At 54.7% G+C, this 10,578-nt stretch overlaps 1 protein-coding gene across 2 annotated transcripts; it reads right to left on the minus strand.

Moving 5' to 3' along the window:
* Window positions 1-1,370: 1,370 nt before the first annotated feature.
* Window positions 1,371-8,958, minus strand: PGAM5 (PGAM family member 5, mitochondrial serine/threonine protein phosphatase). 2 transcript variants are annotated; one of them, XM_027052113.2, is made up of 6 exons: window positions 8,721-8,958; window positions 5,820-5,998; window positions 4,512-4,637; window positions 4,319-4,407; window positions 4,067-4,197; window positions 1,371-2,406 (listed from the first exon to the last, which is right to left on the minus strand). In XM_027052113.2, the coding sequence occupies exons 1-6, from the start codon at window positions 8,909-8,911 to the stop codon at window positions 2,256-2,258; spliced, it is 867 nt and encodes a 288-aa protein (XP_026907914.1). In that variant the 5' UTR covers window positions 8,912-8,958; the 3' UTR covers window positions 1,371-2,255. The 2 variants fall into 2 exon arrangements, with proteins under 2 accessions (XP_026907914.1, XP_026907913.1); XM_027052112.2 differs by having other exon boundaries at window positions 4,067-4,200.
* Between the last annotated feature and the right edge of the window lie 1,620 nt (window positions 8,959-10,578).

A 10,578-nucleotide genomic window follows, 5' to 3' on the forward strand; every position in this document is an offset into this window, starting at 1 on the left:
CAGAGCCAGGCTGTTCTAGAATGAGTGCCTGCCACACGTGGCAGGTGTTGGTTTGCAACCCTCTTGGGAGTTTCCGGGAGAAATGTGTAACTGGCCCCCGTACAGGGGGCAGAGAGAAACCAAGAAAGAGGCCGGCCGCTCCAGGTGTAACAAGCCAAAGAACTTCTGTAGGAGGCCTGTCTCGGGTGGGAGGATGAAACAGATCCCTGCAGCCACCCTCCAGAAGTTTCTGTGGAAGCCTCAGCGGTTCACTCACGCATGCTGTACACACGTTTTCAGTCCCACGTCACCATCTCAAGGCTCCGTGGGCAGGAAAGGTGAGCGGAGTCCATATCAAAGGAGGGAAGAGGGTGAGGAGCCTCCGGGTGTGTGGGGCCAGCTCACAGGTCGACTGGCAGTCACGTCTTTTTGAAGACCTTCCCCAACAAGGACCACAGACGGATCCTCGTGAATAATTGGAGATACTCCCAGAAACATTCACAGCTTCGAGAAGAAATGGTGGGTTGTGGGATTACTGCTGTGACGGGGTGTGGCTTTGGAGGCCATCGCTCACTCACTGCCCTTTCGTCCTCAGCTGGGTGTGCTCACCGGGCCTGCACTTTCCTTCTCTTACACCCGCATGCTGCAGCTGCGCACAAAACCCGCCAGTACTGTCTTTGCTTACAGATGCACTCCGTTCCTTTCTGATGGTCTCAGAAGACAGTATTTTGGAATAAGCAGCAGGCCACCATAGGAACCAAGTGCTGTTTGTTCCCAGATGTGGGTTCCTGATACAGCTCTCATTTGGGCCGAACTTGGGACAGTGCTGCTGACATCCCAGAAGTCTGGAGTCCCTGTCCCCTCAGACGTCAGTGAGCCCCGACCCCATGTTAGCACCGACCTCCTGCTCCTCACCTGCCTCCCCGCGATGTGGGCTTGTTTTTGGTTTCCAAAATGCTGCCCTGTATCTCAAAGGTCAAGTGAAATGCTGCCGGAAAGGCAGGTCTGAAGATGAGAGAGGCGGCAGCACCAACTTCCCTGAGGAAGGAGGGGAAGGGCCTGCTACCTCCACCTCAGGTCCTGGCTGGTCTGAGGGTCCAGGGCTCAGACTCGGGTTCCCATGCGTCATGCACACCGGAGGTCAGATGTATTGCCTGTCACTTGTATCCTCTGAGAAGCCGGCACAGCCCCTGGCATGTCGCAACTTTCTAGAAAGTGCCGTGGGGCTGGTGCATCTTGGGTCTGGGCCTTGGCCCCTGGTGGGTACACGCCCAGCAAGGCCGTCATCCCCAGGAAACATCACCGTGGAAAACACTTGCCACCGCTGCTGCAGCATTCTGGCAAGTCTGGGCTCCTGTTTTCTTTAAAACATTCACAACAGCACCTTGAAAAACCAGTAAAATAAAATTTTATTTTGCAGTTATTTCCAAAGTTACAGAGAAATGGATCAGATGTCCCAATTAGTTGCACAGATTGCAGAAAATGTTCATAACCACCTCACAGGAAGTTTCTCCTAAGTTAACAAATACTTGGAATGGACACATCACGTCTAAACAGTTTCATCCGTAAGTGTAAAGGATTAACAGCCAGAGGCAGACTAAAGTGTCTGGTATTTTACTGAAACAGGACCCTGGCTGCCCTGTTGCTCTCCGGTCCCCTCCCTCACCCATCATGCTCCTCTGAGGTGCCGGGAAAGACCTAACAACACAGGGCAGTTCAGACCCAGCGGTGTCACGGGTGCAGGACTCCAGACTGAGTGGTTACCAAAGCAAGAACCCAGATGAATAGAATCTTTAATTGACAATTATTTAAGTGATAGAGTTTTAAGAAATGAGAAGAATGTATGACAAGTTCTGAATGGAAGCACTGGTGGCCCCTCCTCCGTGGAGCCCCTCGTGCCTAATGGACTTTGCCGACAGCCTCGAGGGGCTCATGTGGCCAACAGCGGTCACAACCAAAGACGCCTGGGCAAACTGGCCGTAGTCCCCGCAGACAGCGTCAGTGAGGCCCCGTCCTGGCAGACAGGGCAGAGAACCCCAAGAGAGAAATCAGGCTGATCTGCTCAGGATGATTCCCTTTTCCATCCTGGGCCGAAGTACAGACCGAAACGCCACATTTTAGATACTAAAGACATTCGTGCTTTTTCACCTTCCTCCCCGAGAAACAGCATCACCGCAGCAAAGCCTGTGGAAGGAAGATGGGGAAGGAGCCGTGTCCGTGGCGGCACCTGTGCAAACCAGGCTGGGGACCTGGAGAGCAGGTCCTCCGGGCAGCCCTCAGGAGCGGGAGATCTTGTCCGGAGGCATGAACCCCGTGTCCCCGAGGGCCCTGAGCGCCACTCGGCCATCAGGCCGAACCACCAGGTGGGTGATGCTGCCATTGTTGAGAGAGAGGCGGAGCCAGCCTTCTGGGGGGAACTGCAGCGCCCTGGAAGAGAAAGAACATGCTGGAACAGGGGGCTCAGTCACCCCTCGGACCTTCCCGGGGCCAGGACCCGCAAAGGGAAGGGCTGGGCAGACACCAACCCATCGAGTCAGGGGACCAACCCAGCTCAAGAAGTGCAGGTGAGTCAGAAACACACGGTTTCTACAGGTGAGTGTGGCTGATCTCTTTCCAGTGTAATCAGAAGGGGGCAGGGGGCGCCAGACAGTGCAGAAGACCCACTCCTGACCCGCTCACTGCCGGGAACCGGGTGGTGTAACCCATAATCCTTAGAGCAGTGTCTTCTTGTTCTTAGAAATGCTTTTTAGGCACGATAGTTGCTGAAAAGCCCAGTGTCATAATGGCTTCCCTTTGAGTCGTCAGACATCCTTTGAGCCCCGAATGTCCCAGTGGACGAGCGCCATCCCGGCGGCTCACCCTGCGGCCGACAGCCTCGGGGAGAGCTACCTTAGTGCTGCTTTCGAGTCTTCTTCACGTCTCCCCCAGGCTCTGCAGGGCCCTCATGTACCGTGACGGGGAAGCTCTGGTTCCTTCTAGCCCTTTGTCACATGGGCCACCTTTACGCCAAACCCACGATTACTTCTGTGTTTTCAGCATTGGGGACACTTCCTAATGGCCGCCTACGTCAGCCTACCCCAGGCCGTGTTAGAACATGGTGCTCACACACGGCTGATCCACGCATGCCAAGAGCAGCAGACAGGAGGGCACGGAGGAAATGGTGTGTTGTACACAGGAGCTTCCAGACTACGCCTTCTGGGGGCACTTTAGCTGGAGGGTGTGGAGACCCATCTCAAGTCGCCCTCCATGTGGCCTGGCGTCCCTGTGCACCCTGCCCCGGATGCTCTGAGCTTCTCACCAGAGGCTGTACGCGCGCCCACCCCCCAGCTCTGGCGACAGGCCCCAGGATCAAGCAGGGTCAGCAGAGACCCTAGGCGTAGGTTTGGACGGCACCACGGGCCAGCCAGCTGGGCTGTGTCCTGTCCTGCTGCTGCCATACTTGTCATCTCACGAGAAGGGGAAATCCCACAGCTACTCAAATGCCTGACACACATTTTCTGGTGGGTCCGGGGGCTGGCTGGGCTTACGGCTATTTCACATTCTGCACTAAGTGAGCTTTGGTCAGATACGTAAGCGCCAGCCAGCCTAACCACCTCCAGAGCCCTCTGACACACAGCTGCGCCTCAGGGCAGGCGTCACTCATGGGGGCTCCGGAACCTACTATAGTGCCAGGAAGTGAGGCCCAGCAGCCAATGCTGGGGCAGCCAGAGCAGCGACGTGCTGATGCGTTACGACCCATGGCGCCAACTAAAGATCTGTGAGTCCATAATCCTACAAACAAACCAATGCAGAGTGAGAGTGAGCTCTTACAAAAGAATCTGAATGAAGAAATGCAGAATGAGGGAAACACGAAAGCACCGTCAGGCAAATGCCACCACAGGATCCGCTGTGGCAGGACCCACTGGCGGGTACTAGGTACAAACAGTATAAACTGGAAAGAGAATGTTTGCACTGTCTCCCAAGATGGGGGAAATAGACTGTACGGTGCGAGGAGTCCAGGGCACACAGAGCCCTAAGCAGGTGGCCATGTGGGTTTCACCCAGGAAACACCACTGGCCAGGCGGCTGCATCTGTACTGTTTCCTCACCGGCACACGATGTAGCGGATGACATTGGCATGGCAGATGAGGATCTCGTAACTGTCCTCCTGCTGCTTGGCGTCTGCCCGGTGGATGTAGTTCCGGAAGGCGGCCTCGATCCGGGCCCCATCTTCGTAATACTGCTGGGGGCAGAGTAGAGAATCTTAAGCATAGGGGCAGCACACAGGCCACAGGTCGAGGGGTGTGGAGAGAGTGAGAGGGTGGAGCAGGGGGTGCTCCCCGGGGGAGTGGGGGTTTTACCACAGCCTCTGGCTTCCAGTGGGACACGGGTGGGTCAGGCTCAATGGGGGCGCCTTCCCTCAGCAGGTCTGTGCTGACTTTGGAGACGCCTACAGGAAAAGCAGGGACTCAGGTTACCCCTTCGGGAGAGGCTGCCCAGAGCCCTCCCATCTGAGTCCTGCCGCCAAGGGGCCTGGGGCGGCAGGGCACTCACCTGGCAGGTGTTTGCTGATGATATCAGTGGTTTCGATGGCACGGGTCATGGACGAATGGACAATTTTATTAAACTTCAAGCCCAAGCTTGCAAGTCGGAGCCCCGTCAGTTCAGCCTGTTCACGACCTTGAAGGTGAAACACACCAGAGAATTCCATGTTGCTGCAGCCCCTCTTCTGTTTACAAATACCCCAGTCCTCACCCAAGTACCATGAGGGTTGGGGGACAAGATGGGCAGTCCCTCCTGGGGCCTGGGCCTAACTGGGGGCCAGGCACTCAGCAGGTTAGACCAATGAGATAATCCAGTTACCTTCAGCCCCATCCAGAAGAAATGTTGAAAACAATGACCAAGGTTGAGGCGCGCTGAAGTCTAGGTAGGGTCCTGTTTACTATTTCTGGGTCCCTCATGCCACTTTTATTCAGTTTTGCCCAAAGATGGAGTCGCAACGTGCCACCGATCCACCAGCTGTGCAATCATCACAGATGTCAACACATAAAGACCCGATGGCCTCAGACTGACCAGCACAGGAGGCTGGAGAACAGACTGCCAAACCCTCTATGCCATCTGAATTTTTTAATACGTGCACAAATGGGTAAGTGCAGCGCAGACCACTGTGTACTTCTCCTCCTGGAGTTTCTTCTAGAGACATGCTTGCATGCAGCATACGGTGGACAGGCATGCCCGGCAGTGCCGCTCACGACGGCCAGAAACTGCAACACGCGGCACTTCTGGCCAGTTAGAGCGGCTGTCACCCGGTCTCGTCGGTTTATCACAAAGCCGACTCTAAACAGACCTGCATGTGCAGACACAGGGTCTTCAGCAGCAGGCTGTCAAGCACACAGGGTGCACAGTAGGCACCCACAGGGCGTCGGGGGTACAGAACACCTCTGCTATGCCTCAGATCTGATCACTTGCAAGCCTCACCATCAATTTTTTATAAAGCCGAGGGGCACCTGGGTGGCACAGTCGGTTAAGCGTCCGACTTCAGCCAGGTCACGATCTCGCGGTCCGTGAGTTCAAGCCCCGCGTCAGGCTCTGGGCTGATGGCTCAGAGCCTGGAGCCTGTTTCCGATTCTGTGTCTCCCTCTCTCTCTGCCCCTCCCCCGTTCATGCTCTGTCTCTCTCTATCCCAAAAATAAATAAACGTTGAAAAAAAAAAATTAAAAAAAAAATTTTTTTTAAAGCCGAGGGTGTTTTCAACAACTGTCTTGTGTCAGTCGGGCTGACGATCACTGTTAATGACCGTGCTTGAATCTTGGCCAGGCCCCTGACACAGGTACAATGGAGCCCGGTGCGACCAGCACGTACCCAGGGGCGTCAGCGTGCGGTCCTTTTCCTGGGAAGCATCCACATGGTACTGGGAGTGCCTGATGAGGAAGATGTGTCGCGTGGCCTTGGCTTTGTAGTGGTCCAGCCTGGAGGCCAGTTCTTCTTCTCCAGATTCCAGGTTCCTCTTCCGCAGGTTCACCAAGGACAGCGGTTCTCGCCTAATGTTGAAACAGGAGAGGGGTGCCTGGCTGGCTCAGTCGGTTGAGCGTCCGACTTCAGCTCAGGTCACGATCTCACTGTCCGTGAGTTCAAGCCCCACGTCGGGCTCTGTGCTGACGGCTCAGAGCCTGGAGCCTGTTTCAGATTCTGGGTCTCCCTCTCTCTGCCCCTCCCCCACTCATGTTCTGTCTCTGTCTCTCTCTCTCTGTCAAAAATAAACATAAAAAAATAAAAAAAAAAAAAAAACCAGGAGAGGTGTCATCTTTGTGACCCCTGTTCACAACTCAGTCTGGAGATTTCCAGCAAGCCAGTCTTTCTGTCTTAGGAAAGCACAGGGACAAGCCAGTTGTCCTCTGCCTTCTGCCACTGGCCCCTGAGAGTCCCTCCTCCCAGAGCACATCTCATTTACTGCACAGACCCAAGCACCAGGCCTGTTTGGGGTGATCAGCGAATGAAGCAGACAAGCGAAGCCCTCGTGCTACCTACGTTCTAGCAAAGACTGGTAACAGCCAGGTGGTCAGTGACATGGAGAAAATGAAACCAGGTAACAGGAAGGGGCAGCGGAGGGAGGGCTGGGGGAGTGCCCACAAGAAGGCCAGTATGAACTTGCTGACACAGAGGAATGACAGCCCCTGGCCATGTGGCTACTTACAATCAAGATAATGAAAGTTAAAATAAAACTCCCATTTCCCCAGTCACGCTAGGCACACTTGAAATGCTCAGCAGCACATGGGGTAGTGGCGATCATGGTGGACAGTGAGGAGGAAGACGTTCCCAGCATCATGAAGTCGACTGGGTGGCACTCTTGGAAAGGTGAGGAAGAGCTGATAGGAAAGTGGGAGGACAGCAGCAGGAAAGATGCTGAGAAATGACCAAATGTCATGAAGACAAGCATGTCTGGTGGCTCCCAGAACTGAAACTAGTAAGAGCTAAAGGTCTATGTCATGGGCAGAGCTAGGGAAAGAACATACTCAGCTGAGACAGTGGTGAAAGCGTAAGGTCTGGGGGGAGGGGTGGCGACTCAAGGGTTCTGCAGGGCAAACCTGGGGTGCCCTAATACAGATAGGCTGAGATGCCACATGGGTTAGGGTTAGGGTTAGAACCTAGGGCTGAGCCAGAGAAGACCCCTGGGCATGGCAGGCACAGACACAGAAAGCCCAGACTGGATGAGGTTCTTCAGGAAGAGGCTGGAGAATTCACTGGATGAGGTCCTGGAACTCTCCAGCACAGACAGCATCCCCCTTCGTAAATCTAGACTTGGTGAACAAATACAGTGTGTCAGCCTCAACCAATAAAGTAAGTCCAGTGCTGCTTCAAACAGAGTCAGAGTCCACCTTGTTTCCTTAAAAAGCCCTAAGAAATTCAGAAGTTGTACTGATGTTTAAAAAAAAAAAAAAAAAAAAAAGGATATGACCCTGGTCCAATCATGAGAAAAACAGACAAATCCCATTTGAGAGGCGTTCTATAAAATTCCCGATAACCATCCTCAAAATGGTCAAAGTCATCAGAACAAGGAAAGTCTGAGAAACTGCCAGTCAAGAGAAGCCTGAGGAGACATGACTAATTGTCACGTGGGATCCTGGAAGAGACAACAATAACTGAAAACTGAAGAAACCACAAAAAAGTACAATCGCTAAAAGAAAAAAAAAGTAACACACAAATATTGGTTCACTTATTATGACACATAAACCATACTAAAGTAAGATGTTAGTAAAAGAGGAAATCAGGTGTGCAGTATACAGGAACGCTTATTATCTTTCCAATTTTCCTGTAAATGTATTCTAAGTCTTTATTTTAATTAAAGGTTCTAAAAGAAAATACCCGTGAAGTTTTTGATACAACTAGGCTGCTAGTCAATACCAGTTCTGTGCACTCATTCAGATAAACGACAGAGGAGGAGCTGGGGTTGCGTAAACCATCCCACAGTGGCCACTCCCAGACTCCAGACCAGTGCTGTCCAATAGAAACAGAACACTAGCAACAAATGTAAGTTTCCAAAAAGCCACCTTTAAAAAGTAGAATGGGACAGGTGAAATTTCAAAAGTTTACTTTATTTAATCCAACGTGTCAATACCACCACTGCAACACATAACCTATATTAAAAAACCTGCACTGCTTTGATTTTTAAATTTAAATTCACTAACATCAAATAACACTAAAAAATGTTTCCTGATCACAGGTGCCACATCTCAAGCGCTCGATAAGCACGTGTGGCCGATGGCTCACGCGCGTATCCAAGACGCACATCTTCCCCGCACACAGGTCCCTTGAGGGGCCAGGCTAGCATCCTTTGGGCCCCTCGTCCCCATTCCGCTCAGCTGGGAGGCAAGGATCCTCCAATCCGCGCGTTCAGAAGTCGAGGGAGGGAAACGAAGACAGGGAGATCTAAGCCCTCCGTCCACCGCCCACCATCGCCGCCCCGGGCTCCCCGGTGCGCAGGCAGCGCACTGCTCTCTCAACACGACCCCCGAGGCCGCCTCGGCGGCCCGGGCCGGCGGCGGGGTCTTGCGGCACAGCCGAGGCTCCGGGGGCCGCGGGCGCCTCCGCCCGCCCCCACAGCCGGCCTCGCGGCCAGATCCGGAACACAAGCCCGCACGCGAGCCGGTCTCGCCCGCGCCTCGGCGGAACCAGCCGTCTCAGACCCAACGGGACGGCAGGCGGCCCGCAGGGTCCCCACCGCCCGACCGTCGACGCGCCCGACGCCACCGGCGGGCCCCGCACCTGTCCCAGTTGGAGTCCCAGACGCCCGGCCCGGGGCGCGCGGACCCCGCCCACGCCGGCGCCTCGACCACGCGCGGCTCCGCGTCCCCGCCCGCGCGGGGCTTTCCCACCGCCACGGCCGAGAAGAGCACAGCGGCCGAGCCTCCGGCCAGGCCGCAGGCCGCCAGCTGCAGCGCCTGTCGGAACGCCATGCCCGCGCCCGTCGCGCGCCGGCTCCGCGCAGGCGCTCGCGGGAGGACGGCGCGCCGCGGGGGACACGATTCCTCCGGCGCCCGCTTCCGGCCGGCTGACAGCGCCGGGACGGAAGTCCCGCCCCGGCCAGGCAAAATCAACTTCCGGAAACAAAGTGGAAGGGGTGTGGTGCGCGACGGGGCTGAGACCTCTTCTTCGGATCCGGTGCGGAAGGCCGGCGTGCTAGTCATTCCTGCCTTCAGACGGCGGGCGTTCACGCGGCGCCTCCCGTTTGCCCTGCGCTGCCCGCGTGGAGCCTCCTTCGGGAGCCCGACGGGAGCGCCAGAGCCAGCGGCGGGGCCGCGGGTGTGTGTGTGTGTGTGTGTGTGTGTGAGACAAAAGGGGGGACCGCGGGTGTATGTGTGAGAGAGGGGGAGGGAGCTGCGAGTCGGGGGGGGGGCGAGGGTGTGTGCAACGGGGCTGCAGGGTGTTTGTGTGTGTGTGAGAGAGAGCCACGTGTGTGAGAGAGCGGTGCGTGCCTGTGTGTGTGAGATGGGGCCGCGGATGTGTGTGACAGGGCGGGGGGGGGGAGGGGGAAGGGGTGTGGTCACAGGGGTGTGTGACCCCGCAGGGGGCGGGGGGGGGTCTACTCCTTGGGGGCCCCGCCTCTGGGAGTCCCAGCCTTAAGGCCACGAGGAGCTAGGAGAGATGAGGGAGCCTTGCAGAGAGAACCTAGTATAACTAGGAAACCAGCGAGTTTGTTTGGTTTTACTGCGGTAAAATGCATGTAACAAAATTGACTGTTAACCAGTTTGGGGTTTTGTTAAAAGGTGGGTTTTTTTGTTGTTGTTTTTGTAAGTAATCTCTACACCCAACGTGGCCCTTGAACTTACAGCCCTGAGATGAAGAGACCCATGTTCTACTGACTGAGCCAGCCGGGTGCCCCACCATCTCACCCAGGCGTCAGGTACACTCACATTATAGTGCGGCCACTCCACCATCCAAAGTGACACTGTCTGCATTAAACACAGACTCCCTATGACTCCCCCCAGCCCCCAGGTCCCACCTTTCCCTTTTCTGTCTGGAGGAACTTGACAATTCTAGGGACTTCATGTAAGTAGAGTCACACAGTATTCGTCCTTTTGGAACGGCTTGTTTCACTCAGCATAGTGTTCTCAAGGTTCATCCGTGTTGTAGCGTGTGTCAAAGTTCCTTTTTAAGGCTGAATAATATTCCACTTTATGCATATATCACATTTTGTTTATCCATCATCCATCACTGGACACTGGGTTGCTTCCACCTTTTGGCTGCTGTGAATAATGCTATGAACTTAAGTGTGCAAATATCTCTTCAAGTCCCTTTCAGTTTGGGAGGGGGGTATGCACCCAGAAAAGGAATTGCTGGGTCATCTTTGCAGATTTTTAAGTAGGAAATTGACATGATCTGACTTACACTTTTTTAAATGTTTCTTTAAGAGAGAGAGAGAGAGAGAGAGAGAGAGAGGGAGAGTGTGTGTGTGTGTGTGTGTGTGTGTGTGTGTGTGTGTGTCATGGGGAGGGGCCGAGAGAGAGAGATTGAGAGATTGAATTCCAATCTAGCTTCACACCCAGTGCAGAGCCCAATGCGGGGCTCAATCTCATGACCTCAAGGTCACGACCTGAGCCAAAATCAAGAGTTGGAAAAAATC

This window comes from Acinonyx jubatus, chromosome D3 (assembly GCF_027475565.1).
Source record: "Acinonyx jubatus isolate Ajub_Pintada_27869175 chromosome D3, VMU_Ajub_asm_v1.0, whole genome shotgun sequence".
Taxonomy (NCBI): Eukaryota; Metazoa; Chordata; class Mammalia; order Carnivora; family Felidae; genus Acinonyx; species Acinonyx jubatus.

Bases quoted from the DNA above. Each gene is read 5' to 3' on its own strand.
- PGAM5 (XM_027052112.2), bottom strand. From the start codon at position 8,911: ATGGCGTTCCGACAGGCGCTGCAGCTGGCGGCCTGCGGCCTGGCCGGA. The intron at 4,408-4,511 runs GTGAGTGCCCTG...CTTTTCCTGTAG, and splicing joins CATCAGCAAACACCTGCCAG to GCGTCTCCAAAGTCAGCACA. The intron at 4,201-4,318 runs GTAAAACCCCCA...CTCTGCCCCCAG, and splicing joins ACTGGAAGCCAGAGGCTGTG to CAGTATTACGAAGATGGGGC.